This window comes from Plectrocnemia conspersa, unplaced genomic scaffold (assembly GCF_051122295.1).
Source record: "Plectrocnemia conspersa isolate PC_06_02 unplaced genomic scaffold, ASM5112229v1 ptg000014l, whole genome shotgun sequence".
Lineage (NCBI taxonomy): Eukaryota > Metazoa > Arthropoda > Insecta > Trichoptera > Polycentropodidae > Plectrocnemia > Plectrocnemia conspersa.
Window position 1 is genome coordinate 8371575 of NW_028277178.1, and position 22058 is coordinate 8393632.

Below are 22058 nucleotides of genomic sequence, written 5' to 3' on the forward strand. Positions count from 1 at the left end.
ATTGGATGACACTACAATTTTTCCCTTTTTTCTTTTAGCAGTATCATTAGTTTTATTTTCTGTGGGGTCTTATTTTTTTACATATTTTTGATCTTAAAAAATACAGTAAAAATAATACGAAATACGAAAAAATAAATGTAGGCTTTTAAGCTCATTGTTATATGATATATATATTAAAATATGAACATATTTTGGATATACAAATTTTTTTAACAATATTTTTTTGTTATCGTAGATATGCAAAAATATATATTAACCTTTTAGTTTATTGCACTCTTTTGCACTAAGCAATAAATAAATAACAAATATAATCTTAATAATATATTTTCATATACTACATACTAGTCCAAAACTAGTACAGTAGAAGATTTTAAGCATCACATTTGTTAAAAAATATCAACAACTTTTTTGTAGTGATTTAAATAGCAATAAATGTACTTTTTTATAAAATTCATAATTATATTTACAGAACGCAAACTCAACTATTAAATAAGTTGAAAACATTACACTCGTAATATTTTTTTTAATTATTCATAAAAAAAAGAGCTTTCTATTATAATTTAATATAATAAACAAAATCTGAAGCCAAAATATTAGTGAAATACCTAATGATATACAAATTCAACCTGTATCGTTTGTAAAACAAATCTTTTTGTACATTTGCATTATTAAAATAAAAAAATATATAAAATATGGTTAGTAAAGCTGTATCTAAAATAAAAGTTTAGTTACAAAAGTAATGTATAATAATTATATAAATGCAAAAAGCCAAGTTAATATCTCAGGTGTAGTATCTAATTTTATCATACATTGTGAAAATACTATAGCAAATTTATTTTCCATACTTAATTAGTAGTGCTACCAAAAATAACAACTAAATATATTAAAAGCATAAACATTATCTAAATAAAATATTAAAAAAAAATAGTTTTTTGCTTCAAAACAAGTGTATCAGTTCGATCGGACCCCCATACGAGCCATTTTGAGACTTTCAGAAGAGTTAACGCTCTTAATTGCTTGGTTTTGAAGATTTAAAATTAAATTTTTAGTATCGTATAGAGCTACTGAGCACCCCCTGTACGGTCTGTATGAAAAAAAAATATTTTTTTTTACAAAATGTATGTGAAAAGTGTTTAAAAGCTTAATTTGCATTTAAAAAATATTTAAAAAAAAATTTTTAAACGAGTCTTATTGTAAATTGACCAGGTCACCATACGAGCTTTTATGCGACTTGGCATATAGTTAACGCTAGTATTTGGTTTCTTTTAAAGATATAGACTTGAATTTTAGATACAAAATAGTGCTTTTAAATATACTTATGATACCGTTTAAAAAAATAAAGATTTTTTTCCAAAACACGTTTAGTGTTATGAGTCGATCGACCCACTATACATACGCTTATAATACTTGCAATATAGTTAAGATCAGTGTAAGCTTATAAAGTTGAATTTTGGTGACAGTGTATAATTCTTAAGCACCCTGTATATGTTTGCTAGCAAAATCCAATGTGTCAATTTTTTTGCAAAATGCCGACAAGTATAAAAACTTAAACACTCGTAACTCTGTAGGTTTAAATTTTAACGAAAAGATCGCTATATATGAAACGTTTAATATGCTAAGTAAATGTAAATATATATTTGTATTTAATCACCAAACGATAAACTTTAGTAAAAGATTGCCAGGACAAGACATGTGCTTGAAGCATAATTTAAATTAGTCGACACAAAGGTTACTCGCAACCAAAGGTCCATTCCCTTACGATTCTCCTTATCCTCCACTCGCTCAATTACTCAACTCAACTCCCAGTTTTCCCAATTTTCGACGCAACCTTGTTTAATTGTCTCCTCTTTCGGCTACTTATTATTTACGAGCGACTGGATCTACAAAGCAAGACATCAATGGACCATTTTACAAGACGACCCTCACGCACCCTCCCTCGTTTCATCTTCTTAAAAATCTTTAAGACTCCTCGGACGTATCGAGCGAAATTAATCACGTTAAGTGTCTCGACCTTTGAATTAACTATATATGTATGTATGTAATTATATATATATAAAAATCTGAAGTTAAGCATAATTAACATTCATCCAATATTTATTATTAATTAATTTTTTAAAATGAACGAGTCGTTTCATGCATCGCCTTGCCGACTCAAATTTTGTTCGATCGGATTAACTTTCTGAAAATGTTTCAATTTTATGGCGAAATTCGCTAGAAACTTTAAAACTCAATTATCAAAAGATAGCAGATATGGGGTGAGTCGATCCGTCGAACCACCTACCGAAAAAGTATTTTTGGAATACGCATACCTTTTTAAAACGTGGAACTTTTAGATTGATACAATTCGAGCGAAATCGTAATCGAATCGAATCGTCGAGATTATACATACTTTTACAGAATAAAATGAAATAATAAAAATGCCAAGGAAAAATAAAAAACTATTAAGATATAAAGATTTTTATCAAATTCTTGTTTTATATTAAATATTTGAATAGTTAAAATTATGTTCTAATGGTTAAAAACATAAATAATTGTTGTATATGTTTTAAAATATTTTAAAAGTAAACTGATATATATTTATTTATTTTCTAACGTATCATATAAACATTAAAATTTACAATATCATAAAAAATAAGTTTTCAAGTTAACACCATACAATGGGAACCAAAACGCTCGTAATCGTAACTAGTAATTTATTTATATTATATTAATAGTTAGTAATTATTATAAATTAATGAATAAATAATTACAATTATGAACGAGAGATGTCTCTAAATATTAAAATAATTTTATCCTTCTTTACCTAAATATTAAAAATATATTTATTCTTTCTCACTTTTGCTTTTAATAAATACGTAGTATAATGTAACGAGAAACTACTGCATCTATCGGTTTCTATAAAACTTGTTCATCTGAGTGCTTTGCTCCAAATCCACAGTGAATAATGAAAACAATTTATCAATGCATTGGCTACTAGATTTTAATAGCTATTATATAATCAATATCTTATAGCAACTAATAGCTTATATTTTATATGAATCTATCATGTGGTACCGCGAGAGATAGACTTGGTCAATAATCGGTAGCAGAACTAGCTAATGCAAAGCATTTATTCTTTGCAGATGAATGCTCCAGCTTAAATTTGTACTACCATGCTACGAAATAAGCATGAATTGTATTCGTAGTGTGTTAAATGTGTTATGTAGAGTATAACTAATATTTTTTTAATTGGGAAAATATATTATATTATTTAATAAAATTAGAAATACCCTTTGGTTTTGTTTTTCTATATACCATTCAAAAAATAATTTATTAGCAGTAATGCGAATTTCGTGCAAATGGCGCAAAGTAAAAATAGGTAGATAAATATATAAATAGCACAAACAATCAAAGTCCTTATTCCCTTCCGTCCGAATGAAAGATGAAGAATGACAACAAAGAGGATGAATCCCGTGGCCTATGGCTAATCATTTGTTTTGTTCACTGTTCAAAGCTGACACTTTGGTAATCAATCGTCTCGTTTCGTTCCTTTTCCTCGGTTCTTTCATTAACGTCTCGAGAAAAGTTTCTCCTTTATAATATACATAGGCATAGGTACGCCATTTATAAACGCTCTGAATGGAAGAGTATCAAATTTCGCATTTATCCAATATTTAATTAGCGGTATATATTTTTTATCGTCTCTCGATTTAATACTCGGCTTCAATTACGCGCCTAATTGACGCTTCGAATATTCTATAAGTGATTTATCTATGCTAATCCGTAATGAGGAAATTTTCGAGACTGAGTATCGAACTCACTTTAAGCCCGAAACCATTACCCGAAATTTATTACGGGAGTTTTGAATAACTTGGTCAAAGTTTTAATCCATTAATAGAGAAATTGAGAGGTCGCTACGTGTGGTGGTTCAATTGTTGGGTAATTAGGTGAATTTATGACGAAGTATAACGACAGGCAATATTGTTTAACAATATTTATCCCGTTTGATTTATATGCTGTTATAATATGCATTTAAGCATAGCATCATTATTAACTCATAATTGCTGTCACTTAATGATTTAGTAAGTAATATAATTTATTATTTATTACCATATTTATATTAATAATAAATCATAAAAAAAATATTCATTAGATGGCATTTAAAATATTACTAATTTAGTACAAAACAAAAATTTAAATGCAATGATTCTGCGATTGAATTTGATTAAAAATGTCTGTGATAAAGATTTTATATTGTTTTTATAATATATTCTCTAATTTTCAAGTTGTTTTAGGAGACAGATAATTGTAATGATTTCGCGTTGTCTTCTACATCAGATTTTCTGAAAAATAAATACATCCATCCCCCGATTTACGCGATAGATACGTTTTTCACAAACCCCGTGTAAATAGAAACCGCGTAAAAAAAGGCAAGGAACTCATAGAAAATCATAAGATAGGTTCCATTATATAAACAGCACCGTAAATGAAGACATTGATTTCATATTTAATTTGAAGATGCGTTCCGAAAAATCTGCAAGAATATACAGTACATTATATATAAAAATATTTATTTAAAATTATATTTTCAAAATTGTAATAAGTATATGTCATAAGTAAATAATAAATATTCTGGATTTTTGGGTCGTAGCGAAGTGGCGTAGTGAAGGGGGGGTCTAGACCCCCCTTCGCTACGCCACTGCACGTAGGTATTCATTATATCTTATTGACTTACTCAGTTGGTACAGATTTACCTCGTTGTATGGCATGTCAAATTACAACGGAAAATCCTCATATATTTATTAATATAATCAATAATGATAAGTAATATAAAGGCAATTGACGACTTCATAATCTCTAAAAAATATATTTTTATGAAAAGGGATTGATCTATAGCATTAAAATTATAAGCAATTAAACACCATATATGAAACAAGCTAATATTTATACTAATACTTACAAATTATTTTTATTATTTTATATCTAACACATAAAAACATGCTTGAATAATTTTCTCACTTAAAACTAAGCTTTAAATCATATTTATCTGTGGGATTATCAATCTTTTGCACAATTCGCTATAATTTAGAGGTCATTCTAAAGACAATTTAAACAAACGATACGAGAAATTAATATGTTTTGAAAACAACAATTGAAGAAAAATCTTTGACCTAAGTAATTACATTAATAACTGTTAATTTTTCACGGCTCACTTACTAGCACATTTATCCCGAGACGTTAATCAATCGTTATCATCTTTACGTAGCAGAAAATACAGAAAAATGTTTCTATCTGCGCAAAATACTATTATCCTTGTTCCCCTATGTTAACAATCGCCAAAATTACCCCCTTGGCAGTTTCCCAGTTTCAAGTTGTCTTGAACCAGCAATATAAAATATGTGGCACTTGCTCCAGAAATTCGGCGAAAGACGCGATACGGAGGATAGACGCTTTAGAGTCACAGCACGAGACAGAAAATCATCCAGCATTATCACTGGAATATATCACGACGGATCACAGCCGACAAGAATGCAACTCGACACTCCAGCGGAAACTCTTAAAGACTTTCAAGACCTACCATTACAACTCCACTATCTGATAGCGACATATACATTTCCATATGTATTAATTTATATATGCTTATCTTTTTCGGCGTATATTATGGCTACAAAGTCACACATATTCGGCGTCAAAACACATAAATATATAGTTAAAATTAAATTAAAATAGTTAAAAAAATAACAAATGTGAGTTTATGAGTTTTGCTAAACTTTAACTAGCCTAAAAAACATCATCTATATATTATTGTATATCATAGGAGATCTAAAAAGTCCATAAATTTTATTTTAATGGTAAACTTATTTATAGTATTTTTCGCTTATTTTATAGGCAATTAATGTAATTAAAAATGTAAATCGCAGTAAAAAGGGAAAAAAATAGTATAAAGTGAGAAGTCATATCATGGTAATTTATTATGTGATCAGCAACCAGATCTAAATCATTCAACCTTCTTCAATGTTGTTAATTACATTCTCAAGGTATATATTGTTAGAACAACAGGAAATTGCAATTAAACGTAACCTTCTTAAATTTTATTTTTTAATTAAAACACATAAGGTTCTTTCTTAGAATTTTAATAGTAAGTGGCACAAGATGGTATCTTCAGATTAAAACATCCAAAAGGCTGATGAAGGATATCTCACCCGGGGCGACCGTATGTTGATTGTGAATTAACGGTTATACGTCTCAAATCCCACGTGATACACGATGACATGGCATGAAATCGTTAATGCTGTCCAGCATACTGTTAAACGTTAATACAAGAAGAAATGATAAAAATCTAATCTGCTTTTGGCCATCGCTTCGGTATGATAAACTACACCTGACCCTGAAGGGTCCAAAATGATTTAGATATGGGAGATAAAGATAAAGCACAAGTCGCCAGCTTGCTCTCTAATTAAATTTATAGTCAAACTTTTTTCATGTTCCTGTAGAAAATTCGCTACGCATAATTTTTGCGGGTCCAACGGGCGGTCGTTAAACGTTAACTTTGGTTCTGTTTAACGATTCATAAAAGTTCGAGAATATGTTGGATATAAAAAATATACGGGTGGTTCGGTCGAGGGGGGAGAAAACTCAAAAACCACGACCCACATTCTGGGAATCGTAAGATTTTTATCACTTTTTTTTACTTGTTATGTAAACAGTGATAAAGCCTATCTGAGACCTGTTGGTGAATTTATGAAGACGCGCGCTCAAGATACTACGTGACGCGGTTTAGATATTGTCAAAGTTTGAGTTATTTAGGAAAAATACTAGTACGCGGACGTGTCGCCGAATCAGCGATTCTCAACTTTTGCGGCAGATCTTCGCGGAATTTACAACGTGAGAATGCGAAACTTGGCCAAGAATGGCAAACTTGGCGTACTGCCATACGTGATCCAAATAATAATCAAGACACAATAGAACAATGCGAATCTGCGATCTGAATCCAAGTTTAGTGCTTGTCGTATTACCGAGACCGATTCCAAACACGTTATTAGTATTGTATGTTTGAGAAGCGTTGGTATTTGCGTGATTGAATACATGCGTTTTTCAGGGGAGTTAAGTGTTTTATTTTAAGAAAATCAATAAAACGAAGCCAATCAAGTCAAATTCATCCCTAGGGTAGCTTTAAGTCAAGAAAAGATTGCTTCAATAGCTTTTTTTTATTATTTATAAGGGTTTCAAATGCATTAATTTTAATTTGTAAATAAAAAAAATATATGATGGTCCGACATCATTATAACATATATACATATTTTGCAAGAATATGAAAAAGTAAAAATTATTTTCCAGAATCAGCCCCTAAATTAAAAAAAAATAATAAACTAATTTAACATAACTTTTATAATATAAACGGTGAACTTTAAACACAAACAATTATCTCCCAACACTCTTCGCTAACAGTAATCTTGAACGGTTTTAAATAAGTATTACATATTAAAACTCTTAGTTCATATTTGTTTTAGATTAAGGGTTAATGTAAGGTTTTAAAAAAAAATAATAACATATTAAAACTTGGAAGTAATCTTATTAAAATAACTATTAACTGCCTTTTCTTAAAAAAATATAGGTTTAAAAAGAGAACTAAAGAACTGATTTAGGTGAATAAAGCATTAATTGTTCGATTTTCGATATTAAATAGAAAACATGTATGGGAATTTATCTTTCATGTCTTTAGCCTCAATTCTGAAGTATTATTTTTATTAATATTACTAATTATCACTTAAAATTATTTCTTAAAATAAACAATTTGCAATATCTTTTTGTATGTAAGTCCATTAGATTATTTGCAATGGATTTTTTCGTTTGTAATGGATGATTGCTATATATCCTCTGTATTGACTGATGTTTTTATTAAAGTGTGTAATAGTAGTAATATTAAATAAATTAAAAAAAATATATGAATTAATAAAATAAATTAAAAAGTCTTTAGAATTAAGCTTTTGATCAAGTTCGCGATGAGCCTTAACAAACAAACTCTTATCTTCTATTAGTATGATATTAAATGTTTCTATATCTGAGATACAAATTTAATCAACTATTGTATAATATAAACAATTTTTTTGCCTACTTTTCTACAGTTCTTGTTAATGTTAATGTTATACTTTGGTAAATTATATATCAAAATATCTTTATTATAGCATGATAACAACTTTTTAGGAATTGAAATTTGAGACTAACTTTTATCAATAACATGCAGCAGTTTTTCATGTCCTGCCGATATCTAAACACAAATTTCCCAATAAATTATAAAAAAATATATTTCTGTTTAAGATATTGCATGAAAAAATCAGTCAAATCCTACATCCAATATAGTTCAGTTCGACATTGGTTTCGTGCACGGTTCGCCCACGCCCTTGTGCGATTGGCCAGATTTGTTCGTATTCGGTTTTTATTGTATCGCCCGTCGACGTTAATGACAAGGTGCTGACTAAAATCTGTTACACGAACACACAAAATGTCGACTGTCACGCGACAGATATCGGCGGTGGTCATAAATAATTCGGATCACGCGACATGTTCAGGGGAACGGTAATGTGGGCCAAGACGACAAAAACTGACCTAGGCGAAGTGTCGAATGTCCGAATTCATAATAAAAAAAGAACCTCTAAAGAAGATAAAAAAGTTTGAATCTCGATCTTAAAGAAATATCCAACACGCTATACTTTGTTTATAAGGAATGTGGTATACACGGCGACCCAAAAGTTTTTTTTTTCTATAAATATAAACATAATATTATATTTATATAAAAAAAAAACATTTTTAAATAATGTAAAAAATAAATATGCTACGCTATTACAATATATGACACAGTAAAATATATAATATACTTTTACATTTAATTTATAATTATAGCTTCAAGTTGGTAAAGTGACAATCTATCTACTGGTAGATAGGGACAGGTCCCTTATCCTTGGCATTGTTCGCCAGGGTAAAAAAAATACTGATAGATGAACTCGAAACGCGAAAAAGTGGCGTGTTACTGATAGATCTCTAAGCAAATACCCTATTTATCAGTAACACCCTACTTTTTCGCGTTTATGCGTCTCAGTAATATATAAACGCTTGTGCGTGCCACTTATCGTTGTCGTTGTCTTCGTTTCTTTAAATAATGTTATTAGATTTTAAATATTTAAAAAATCCTACTTCAATATAAATTATATACCAGCTTACATTTCTCAATATTTTTTATATTGTATTTCTGTTACAGATTCCAGTTCGTAATGCTATAAAGTGAATAATCGAATCATGTGAATGCTTAAAATGGATCAATTGAACAAAACTGTGCTGTTTAGTTAACCGTAACATTCGCAAATAAATGCTTGTGATAATTAATATTAAAACATGCGTTTTACCATACGGTTGTGGTTCGTGTTCCTAATAGCTACCGGAAAGTGTTCTAAACCCGCTGACAATGATGAAGGTAACTATATATTTCATATTCATTAACTAACAATTTAATTTACACCGTTTTTGCAGCGCACTAGATTGCCAATTAAACGACTCACTGTTTGTTCCGCGCTTTACAAGCTGACCGAACAAAATTTGCGGTTTAAAGCTGAAACAGTGGCCTAATTGTTTAATTAGTTAATTGAAATTGAATTTTCACGAGGGAATAATATAAATAAGAATAAGACAATCTTACTTAATCCCGAATGGATTAAGGTAGTTCACCGCGTGACTGCAGCGTAGCTAATTAGATAATGGAGGAAAAGCGTTTGCGTGTTGTGTGTATTTTTTCTGTTCCGAAGCACGACAAAGGGTAAGAAATGTTAGAGGAAACATAATGGAAACACAATGAACAATCTCTTTGAATAAACTGAAAAGCGTATTATTTCTATATTATTTTGCTAATATTAAATACAGGGGTAGCTAGCAATATATTATTAATACATGGCTACAAATATGCTGCGTCATATTTAATATTTTTAACAGAATCAGCTCTTAAATATCTCCCTAATGATTAAAAAATCTTATTAGCCTTTCTCACGATTAAAATTTGGTATGAATATATTATTTTGTAACCTAATTAAAACTTTTTTGAATATTTTTTTGACAAATTAATGACTATTCATCCTTTTTTGTCTAATCACACTTTTTTGTATATCTATTTGAATGTAGATAGTCTAACTCTAAATAATTGGCAACTTTACAGAAAGTATATATATGAAATGTGTGATTTGTGATATATTTTAAGTGATATAGTATAATCCTTAAAATTTCTTATTATTTCTACAATAAAATTCATTAACATATAACAAGTTTAAATATTTATATATTATATATGTTTTGTGTTTCTATTAAATTTACTAAAGGTATTTTTTATGATTATTTCCTATTTTTAGGCTGAAATTTCATGCCTTATATAGCAAATATATATGTTTAAATGAAAGTAGCTATTTTAAAAGTCACTACAATTTTGAGACTTGAGGCCAAATTGGTGTGACTTTCTAGCCAAAAGAGACACAGGAAAAGCCAGTAATAGTTTATTTTATAACGTGGAATAATCGTCGGTAGTGTCTTGTAGTGATGCTGGATAATCCACTGATGTGTCTCGTGCTGTGATTTCTTGGCGTCTCTCCTGGTGCGTCTCTGTCACGTCTTCCTCCGTCTGCACTCTCTGCTTGGTTATGAGCGGTGACTGGTAGAATTTAAATGTCAGGTTTTGAAAGTTGGGGTCTTCGCTGGCGTGTCATATTGTATTATTGTCGGCTGTGATTTCTGTGAAGTAGCTGATATTTGTCGCGATAAGTTCTCGTAATTCTTTCTCGATGATACGCCGATGTCTTTAGTATCGATGCAGTCTCGTCTCTGCTGTTGCGACTTCTACTGCATCTCTTCTCTATGAACAAGTGTCACATATTTTATAATTATTTTTTTAAAGTTTGAGAACCCCAGCGGTGTGACTTCGTAGCCAATGATATGCTTACTGGTATTTAGTTTTATTATAATATATGACAATTGCGACAGACGATAAATGATAAGATGTTTTCTCCGAGTGGTGGTGGAGAATCTGGCGCAGAGATGATGTCGGTGGAAGATCATCAAAGGTCTAGTAGGTGGCGTGGCAGCAAGTGTACAGCGGACGTTGTTCTGCTCGTATAGAGAAGTTACTCTCGGGATGTGAGCGCCCATGACAGTATGTTGTCCGCGGGCGGTGGGTGTCTGCTGGTCTCTTCGAGTGAGCTGTTTGCGACTGCCTTCTCTTCATCGGAATCCAGGCTTAAGCATCCAGGGCTTGAAAACTCGCTGATCAATCACAACTATACAGCGATCATCCAGCCATTCGCTGCATCGCACCTTAAAACAGCGAAATAGGTATACGCCTTTAGAAAGTGACATTCGCTTGATGGGCATTGCCCAAGGTCGTATTGAATTGCAACGGTAATCTTGTGGATCCGGTGATTTATTATATCCCTGACAGTTTTGCAACAAAGAAATATTCTCTCAATGACGGAGAATATTTAAAATAAAAACAAAACTCGTGTTATTAATGTGATTTTCTGGTCGTAACGAGGAATTTCTGTGGGATCCCGATAAATGGTGCGTGAAATATTAACAAATATTAACGCAATTGTTTTGCCCCGAGATCTCTCTTCCATTTATATACATTTCTATTTATTTTTATTGGTTCAAACTGGTCTCTAAGTTAATTGTACATGTAGTAAAAACCCCATAAAAATATAATTGTATGATCGAAACGTGTCATTGTAATTTCTGTTTCTAACAAACCGACATTTTTTAAGGTTAAATGTGGAAATAAATAGTAGCACATTTTTTACTACAAAAGTATATAAATAAATGTTATATTAAGCAATATGGAACCTAATAATAAATGTATACATCACAGATACATAACAAAGATAATTTGATACATTAATTAATTGAATTAACAATGTTGGGAATGTTATTAATTTATTTTATATAAAAAGTATATACTACTAATATAAGGATTGCTTTATATTTGTATAGTTAAATATATCCTCATTTTAATTTTAAACACATCTAGTTTTGCACTGTTAAATCTGAGTACCCATACTTTGACGGACGCGTACATGAATGAGGCGTTGCCTTTAATTAACTAAAACGTCGACCGGAGACACTCAGATAGCATGTGGTGACATCCTTTTCAGAACAACACGCTGAAATCTGACAGGATTTCCAGGAAACGTACAAAAAGAATAACGTGTTTATTCAAAACACAATTTTGTTTATTGAGCTCGCGCTTTACAACACTCAGCAAAATGTACGCAAAAATAAGTCATTCATTGGAATTATCAACACAATTCTATATTTAAGTAATTATTTATGTGCTCTAGTGAAAGTATCAAAAATTAAATAATGACGCCAATAAATCGACGAAGTGGCACCCTCTTCTAGAGACACGTGTTGCCAAGAAACCCTTGAAAAGTTATGGGGTGTTTGTGCTCACCGATGGATGTGTTAGTTGTTCTAAAAGTAGGAAAAATGTATTATATATACTGTATAATACAAGTCTTATAAGTTGAGTTTGTGTATTTTATATATTATTTTCATAACTATATTAATTTACGTCTAGAAGAGTATAAATAGCATTTATTGTGTAGTTAAAATGCTATGTCAAAATCAACTTGAATATTTTTAGCGAATGAAAAACTAAATATCTACTTAAAATATAACTACTTCTTGTCACGCTTTTAAAACTTTAAATATAGATAAGCTGTAAAAATAGGCATGTAGATTAATATTTAATAGTTTTTTTTTAATCAAACAAAAAGCTATCAACTAACTTGACCCAACAAAGATCCAACGCTTTATTCAGTCGTGCCGCATATGACTAATTATTTTTAGTTTCGCCCTAAGCTGTGTTTATTATCTTTGATCTTTCGTTGGAGGATAATTAAACATGTTCTTAATTAGCGTCGGAAGCGCATTCTGTAAATCCGTGCCTAATTTTTAACGATCACTACATCATCTGATGAAAAATATTATTTGATCAAAACATTTTTCAAAAACAAAAGTTAATCTAAAAATATTGTAGAATACATGCATGTATATTTATCTTTGAATGAATCCATTCGATTCGGATGGTGCGGTCCATGAGTTGAATTTTTCAAAGATTAATGTCGTCATCGTGCATCAGTCGCATTCGAAGATCATTATATATGTCAACGGTTCAGTAACGACGACAAGTTTTAGACATCTCGACCAGAAATGTTTTAAATTTGGAATCAAAACGGAACACCAACGAAGATACTAATATTCTATGATTATATGTATCAATCTAAAACTGGATTTGAAATTTTATTTTGACGTTTTAATCCAGATTTTCAGACGTTCTGGTATATTTAAAAATATACTCATAATGACTAAGAAGAAACACAAATTTAAATATTATTCTATATCATTACTATATAATATTTACAGTGATCGTCAATAATAATTATAACGTAGATTTTATTAGTAAGAAGTATACAAATTTAAGCCAGAAATAAGAGTCATCAAATGACAGTTTCTTAATCTGAACCTTTCACACTTATTTCTTAAATATTTTATTGTAAAAAATTTTATACATTTAATAATTAAAAAAACAGTGATCAATTTTAACTTTATTTTGTAGCATATATTATGCATGTATATAATACATTATGTGTCTTCTCTCTATGGTGTTACATCGGAGATATGCATCTTTCATTTTCTGGTCGTTTGAAACTGGCAAAAGAGCGTATCCTTGCACACCTCTTTTGATGAAGAATTGCGGTGGCTTACCAACCAGTAATAAGTTCTTCCACAAATATGCACTGCTCCCACTCAAAGACAAGGTGCAGTAGCACACCATTAATTAAACGCATTCGTCAGTGCCGTCCTGGCTAATTTCACAGTGTATCCGGCATGCGGGTTTAATGGCTTCGGAACTTAAGTGTTTCCATGTGCTTCTCAACAATTTTTTATGGATAAAAGTAGCATTTGGTAAAAATGTACGATAAAAACTTAATTGACTTGCTCTTTAATGTTGCACCGAAAATAGTATTAACATTGCCAGTGATACTACTGTACTGTGATATGCTTATACATAGACAAGAAAACACATTCAAAAGATTACTTGGCACGCTCTTATGAACCATATGGATCAAATCTCTGTACATTGTTATTTATTTTTATGTTTAGATAATGCAAGTACAATTGTTATTTATTGAGATTTTTTTTCTGACGATTTAAAATTATTCAGATACATTACAACTATTGCTTATTCTTTAATGGTTTAGATTTATTGTACATATGGTCTTCTGTAAATTGTGTATTTTGTACATAATCTATAAATCTAAGCCCTTCTATATTTTCCCACAATATCATATTTATTTTTATTATTTTAGTGCCTTATCTGTTCATCCTAAATTGGCAATCTTTTTGGCTATATTTATTTTTTTAATTACTTCCATAATTAGAGAGAAAGTGTCTTATCTTGTCACGCTGCCAAATTAACACTAATAAGTGTATCTTAGAGATCAATAGTTATTTATAAGGACTCGTTTACTTCGTCGTTTACTTACGTTTACGTAAACGTGCTGAATAGATATGGAAAATTAATAAAATATAATTGAAAATTAAATTTAAAATGCGTGATTTTCCCTTTACTTAATAATCATTAAACCATATAATTTCCTCTCTAAGCATTTTTTTATAATCAGCTCACATCTTTATAATTATCGTTTACGGCAAGTATCTGATCGTTGCTGTGTGTCTGTTTCGACCCAGGATAATATGATAAATAATTAATAAATAGCTGCGGCGTGGACCGACAATGAATATTAATGTCCATTTTGCGTGCCCTCCCTCGTCAAATTCAGAGTCCGAGTATTAATGTTTAATTTACAACAAACGCCATTTGTACGAGTTCATTTTTGATGATTCTGATACTATTGACGAGGCATAATATCAAATATTCACCAACAGTAGCCGATCGGTAAATAGGATATCATGACTTTGATAGATATTAGTCAATGCTAATAAGAGTGGGTACGTACAATATCTTCCTGTAACATATATCCATAAATCAAACTTTTTTTCTGATCATTTAAGAATAATACATTAAAATTACAGTTCTGATTTTATTTACTACATGAATCTTTATCAAATTCATACCATCCTTTTACTTATATTTGTCTGTATAAAGATATATTTGTAAGCAAATTTGCTTAAGATTTTGCTTATCTAACTTCAGTAGTTGGAATATTTCTTATCGAATATTTAATGGATGGTGTATGCAATTGTGGTTGCGCAAATTATTTTTGTTGTTTTCTAGAAAGAATAATTTTTTTCACGATAGTATTGTATTGAATTCTTTTGTTGCTTCATTTTGTTTGATTTTATTGCTTCTTTCACTTGTTTGTTTTTTTCTAACTAGTAGGGGTAAATTATCTAGTTTGTTGTTATTTTTTATTGGGGGTATTGTACCACGAGCTGAGTTTTGTATGACTTCTGTAACGTGTGTAACTGCTTGATACAATTTTTATTTTAGTTTAAGGAGTACACCCAGTTTAGTATTTTTTTATTACCAGATACATAAGTTCCAAATTGTTTTTTGCTTGTCGCCATAGGTATAGTAAAAATCCAGCTACTAATATTTCTCATATTATGAATTAACGATTTAGTGTCTGAACATTTCTTAGCCTTTTTCTGAATTATTTTTGTAAAACGTACATACGATATATCAAATACCAAATCTTGTTTGCAATGTTTGAAATAAATAATAGGATTTTAATATCCTCAAATAGTGATGATTATATCATTTTCAAAAATTCAGTTTTATTGAAACTGAATTTATTTATTTCTAGAAAAATACACGCACAAAGCATTAAAAATCACATTTTATTTTTGCAGACATTTTTTTATTATTTATATTTACCGGAATTTTATAAATAATAATTATTATTTCAAATATCATTAAAATCGCATTAAAAATTGTTAAACTATAAAAAAAAAATTTTATTAGGATTTATTAATATAATCAACATTTTATCCGATAGCGAAATATATACGCTAAATGGCGTGAACGGCTCATATTTGGACAAATCAAATAATTTATTGGAATGACAATAACCGGGTATCCGTTAAAAATTACCTGGATCTAGATTATTTAAAAAATATGCGGGTTTATCCCGATTCAATTTATAATACATGGAATTGAAATATTGTTCAAAGCCTCTTTTAAATGACTATTCAGTTTTATATTAATTTAATTAAACCTGAATACCTTCATAATATTACAGCAGAAACCTCATTAAGTTAATAAATTATATTTCTGTGTTATTTTTAAGTACGCCACTAATTATTTTTTAAATATTGATTATTATTTTTTAACGACACGCCTTGATTTAAAATGTAACTTTTTGCTTTCGGTTACCTTAAGTAACTTTAAATTATTCCTTGCTTACTGATTTATCATATCATCACCAAATAAAATATGTTTATGATAAATACACACATACTTATATCGGGCTGCTAAAGCTCTCAAGAAAAATGCTTCTCGTCACGCATTTCATCGTCTTCTGATTATATCTGATTGCCAGGTGCGGAGTGAAGTGCCATTTAAAATCTAAATATTTGCTCAGTGAGTGCACTTGAAATTTCACGGGAGACAAACGAAGTGTGAAAAGGCCGAGAAGTCCTCACTTATCGGCTCTCCGGGGAGGAGACAGCGCTTTGAATGCCATTACCTGGGTGACATGCTCTCGTGAACTCATGCCAGGAACATTTTATCATTCAAAATAATTGCTTCATTGTATTTGGATCTCATAAAACGTAAATCCAGAATGTTAATTGTATATAAATAATACAAACTGTTTTTTGTAACATATCGGTAGTTGTCAAAATTTTTTAGGCACGAACAAAAGTTTGATAGGTTTCAAGTAACTAAAAAAATAGATATAATATTAGAAAATACATTTTAAGGAAGTTAAATAGAAATTTATATAAAAAGTTATGCATTTCATAGAGAAATGTATAATAAACTACTACATAAGCTTGGATCCCTAAATTCTAATGCCAACTCACTGAAAAGAAATTTATATTTAATTTCAATATTATATTTTTTTTATTAAATAAAAATTAAATATTAAAAAAAATATAATATATTCACATATAAAGTCAATACAATAGAAATTGTATTGAATTAAAAATGTGTTTTCTAAAGAGAAAAAAATCACTGTACATATAATTGCTTACAATATATTTTGTAACGTACTTTATTTTTAAAAGTATTGGAATTCAGAAAAAAATACTTATCAATCATGAATAAAGATTATTCATATCGCCAGAAGGATTAACTGGTTTTACCGAAAAATATAACTGTAACACAGTAGAGGTTATTAGTAGTTTTATGATAAAGATTTTATTAGGTGTGTGTTATTTTATAGATTTATTTTATTATTATTTAGATTTATTTTAAATTTATTTTTTTAGTATGTTTATATTATATTCACAAATTTTGCTTTTAACTTTATAAATAAGTTATTGACTTTACAACTGCATTTATTTTGCATAATTTTCTTAAACAATCGATTTATTTTGTATTAAATCATTAAATTTATTTATGTGATTGACTTTTAGAATGGATTTATTTTGTGGTAAATACGATATTAAAATATTTACAAGTAAATTGTGATGAACTTAATATTAGGTGTAATTGCCGAACAATAATACTTTGAGATTAACCATTTAACTAAATTAAAATAGCATCTTCCGTTCTTAAAATATAATAAAAAGGAAATGAAAGGAGATATGTTATATAATAAATAACTTAGTAATAAATAAATTTACTATTTATTGTCTATTTCAGAATATAAGTTGATAATTAAAAACATGAATCGCTTAGCTTTTGCATAGAAACCGTCTTATAAAAACGATTTTTGCTTTTAATTGGAAATCAATTTAAATCGATTTTCGAATTTTTACAAAAAAAAAATATATGTCCATATATTTCTGTACATTTAATTTATTTTATGTAATAATGAGTACAAATATATAACCAATTTAATTACAAGCTAAAAAAACTAAATTAAATAAGCTAACGACAATTACAAAATATAAACTAATTTTTATTTTGCCTCATATATTAAAAATTCAGATTGTCTTATACCAAAATCATTAAATTCCTTAAGATTTTTTTTAATTTTGCTAGTACACTATATACACTAGATTTTCTTCTTAAAATATCTAGCGGATTTTCGAAATATAGAAAAACAATACAAAGTTCAACGAATTTTGGATGTTGATCCTAAGACGATGATTTTTGAGTTAACATAACAATTTATCTAAGTAAAACGACAATCCTTAATGGTATGTTTTTAGTAAACCATAACAAAATGATTTACGCTTCTTCATCAATAAGATAGTTCTAAAATTCATGTCCAATAAAACTCAAGAATATAAAAATACTAATTTAATAGATAGATTCAAACTCATTCTTAATTCATTATAAAAAAATTAGGTTGTTATTATTTATTTATTTTATTGTACTTAATGCCTTGACATATAACAGTAGAACATAGTCGGTCGTTAGTACGTCGCTGTTCAATTTCTATAGTAGTTTTATTGGCACGTATTGCAGTAGCTTGTTTTAAATTAATAAAAGTTTAATGTTAAAAATAGCACAATTTACCTAGAAATGGCAGTCAAAATGATATGTGCAAATATCACGTCGCTACTGTTCGGAAGGAGTTTTTGTGACAGACAGACATACACATGTATTTTCTGTTTTATAGTATAGATTTAATTATTAAATAAATATTCTAGTAAATATAATATTATAATGATTTGAAAAAATAATAATCTAAAAGTGCAGTTTTAAAACTTATATTTAACTTAAATAATTTGTTAGATAATAAATATAGTTATTATAAATTATGAATCACTTTTTAAATCAAGTTTATTTATTATAAATCAATTTTAAGCCCAAAAAAATTGTAAGCCCGTAAAAAATGTAACTCAACTTATTTAATTAAAATTTAGGTAAAAATACTAACGCTAATTTGTTTATATAAAATATATGCTACGTATATTTCACATTAACAAAATAAAAAATAATAACAGCAATAGTGTATCATCATATTTCTTATTTTATAGTATTATAGTAAAATATAGCTAATAAACCCTGTAATACCCCCAGAAAAAGTTTGAACTTTCCTAATTAAAAAAATACACCTCTCCAAATTGGAATATCTGGAAAATGAATACTACGCTTTCTCGCAATGTTAGAGAACTGCAATTTCAGCATATGAAAGATTTCGTCGGCACAAATGATAATCCGGATCAGAGCTCCATTGAACCTGGGGCGTTTACAGATGAACGAAGGGATTTTATGTTCATATTAAAATTGCGCGCAGAAAGGGCAAAAAGGTTGGGCAAAAAAAATAACATGGACCGCTGGTGTATTATTAAATTATACTCTTACCTCTTTTTTTTACTATATATATTTATAAAACGATATCAAAACATTTTCAGTGGCGCGACGATAACAATGTGGCTTGATTTATGGCAGCCTCCTTTACGGGACGCCCTAATGCTCTGGGCCCAAAGGGGTGCCGCCTGAAAAAAATTTGAATCATAATAGTTTCAATGGGGAACACCTTAATCCAGTGGTTATTAAAAAAATCTCAAAAAATATTTTTGTTAAAAAAAAGAAAAGAGAAACTGTTTAGCTTTATTTTTAAGGATTATATTAAGTTATGTTTCGTTATTGTGTGTGTATAAAATTTTATATATTTAAATAATGAGAGGGTTTTTTTCAGCGTAATAGAATCCTTCGAATAAATCTCGCGTTAAAAATCCTTAATGATGCCATAAAACACAGGTGTAAAAAGCTGCTTCAGCAAAACCAAATGTTGTGTTTTATTAAATTATTAAAATTTGTAGCACGTTTTTGAAATATGGTTTTAATTATAATTATATAAAAATTACGATTAAATGATTTGCAATAGATTAAAAATCCCAATATAAACAAAAAGAAGCAAAAGTATTGAAAATAATTTAAAAGTACTATATTGACTTAGAGCGCAATTTCCATGATCAGAAAAATACTTTTAAGCCGCATAAAAAATAGACAATACATACTTAATAATCTCAAACATACAGACAATATAAATACTATATAAAAACAAGAATATAGAATATAATTATAAATATAATATCAATTTTAAATAAGATTAATTTCCATTTTATAACTATATCAATAAACTAATACTTCATATCTACTAAGGTTGAAATTCTTTAACCACGATTTTTAATTATTTGTATTGTGTCTTGAATGTCGTAATTACTAATTTTAATTAATATTCTAATAATTCATAAGATTTTTTTTCCAGCTTAACCTTATCTCAAGAACGGATATTGAAAGTTGCACTAGGGCTCCAAGTTTTGCTGTCTTTTTTCTCTAATGATATTTTATATATTCTTCAATAATATTAATCGTTTTTTTTATTGCAATTATTAAACAGTATTACTTGTACCTAAAGCATAGCTTAATAATAACCATACCATCGACTTTGCAATATTATTTTTAATTCATACAAGTCACAAATATAAATCAGATAAGCGGTTTAAACATCAAAGTGGGTATTTGGCTATCGGAGCGTGCAAAAATAGATAGGTTCGTCTGGCAAAGACTTGCAGTAACCCTCTGGTTCAATTACATCCAACGAAATGTCATTTCTGGTCCATTCATACTGCCCGCACCGCTTCCACTAGATTATATTCTGACATATCGCAGTCATGTGAACCAGTGGTGGTACATAAAGAGTGCTATTACAAAATAATAATTTTAAATGCAATAATCAAGCAAAAACTTTAAACTAGTACATCAAACGTTCATTCAATAATTAATTTGCCATTGCGATAAGTCATTTGAACCTTAGTTAAAAGATTGAATGAAATACTACTGCCAAGTATTTGCAATTTGAATTCGATCTGAAGGCATGTGTTTGAAGCTATAACCTTAGTATGTTTCGATTTTTATTGTGCTTGGGATATCGGAATTTGCGATTATTATATTTTTGGGATATTAGTGGGTGATATTATATGTGTAATTCAAGCATTTTTAATTTATTTTTAAATAAATGTATACATGCCAAAATACGCGGCAAGCATGGATGACACGGGACAATCGACACAAGCTGGACTGTTTTGAATTGAAGAGGAGTGACTCTCTCTTATAAGAGTAAAATAATTTATTGACAGATGAGGTGCACTCGTCAATGTGGAAAAATATACAGTAAAAATATCTAAGAGTTCAGAGTATGATTGTGCCGGTTGGCCACTTTTGGCGATCATTAACAATAAGTAAAAATAACAATAGTCCTTTGTTAACGCATTTCATAAAAAAATGGAAGTTTTTCGATACTAATGGATTTTTACCATTGATTAACGTCTCTTGGCGGTTAATAGGTGGCGATTGTTACGATTGTTTTTTTTTTCATTTGTTTGAAATGGTCATTATTTTATCGTTAATCGTGCAGGAGGTTTAAACCCCCATACTAAAAAATCTCTTTCACCTAAAATTGTAAATTTATTTAATTTATCAATAATAATTATGAAATATTTTTTTATGCCAAACATATTTACTAATTTTTATTATTAAAACATACAATATTAAAAATGAGATTTGGGTTTAATAAATATAAAACTTATTTATATTTTTGCCTATAATTTTTACTAATATTTTAATATCACAAGCACTACGCTAGCTCGTTAAACGATATACACTTTAAAATTAAAATAATATTAAGTGGATTTCCATTACAAAACAATCATTTGGAACAGAATATATTGTGCACTTTATCTTTAAAAAATAATATATTATATTTACAAATAAGTACGAAGGCAGATTTTTACATATATTATATTGACTATAATAAAAATAACGCACGCCATTGAAAATTGTATATGTCATACAATATGTATAATACATTTGATCAATCCGTTTCCACATTATATCATATTGCATCCAATCAAACTCTGTTACAGACGCAATCCCTGTGGGGGGGAGGGTGCTGTGGGTT

General features: G+C 29.0%; 1 protein-coding gene across 5 annotated transcripts in view; it reads left to right on the forward strand.

The window, feature by feature from the left end:
* Positions 1–22058, forward strand: part of LOC148226105 (netrin receptor UNC5C-like) — a 102834-nt gene that overhangs the window by 15150 nt on the left and 65626 nt on the right. For all 5 annotated transcript variants that reach the window (XM_088204711.1, XM_088204713.1, XM_088204710.1 and 2 more), the window contains exon 2: positions 9236–9448. In XM_088204711.1, coding sequence (XP_088060837.1) covers positions 9370–9448 — 79 coding nt within the window. In that variant the 5' untranslated portion in view covers positions 9236–9369. The remainder of the gene's footprint in view (positions 1–9235; positions 9449–22058) is intronic.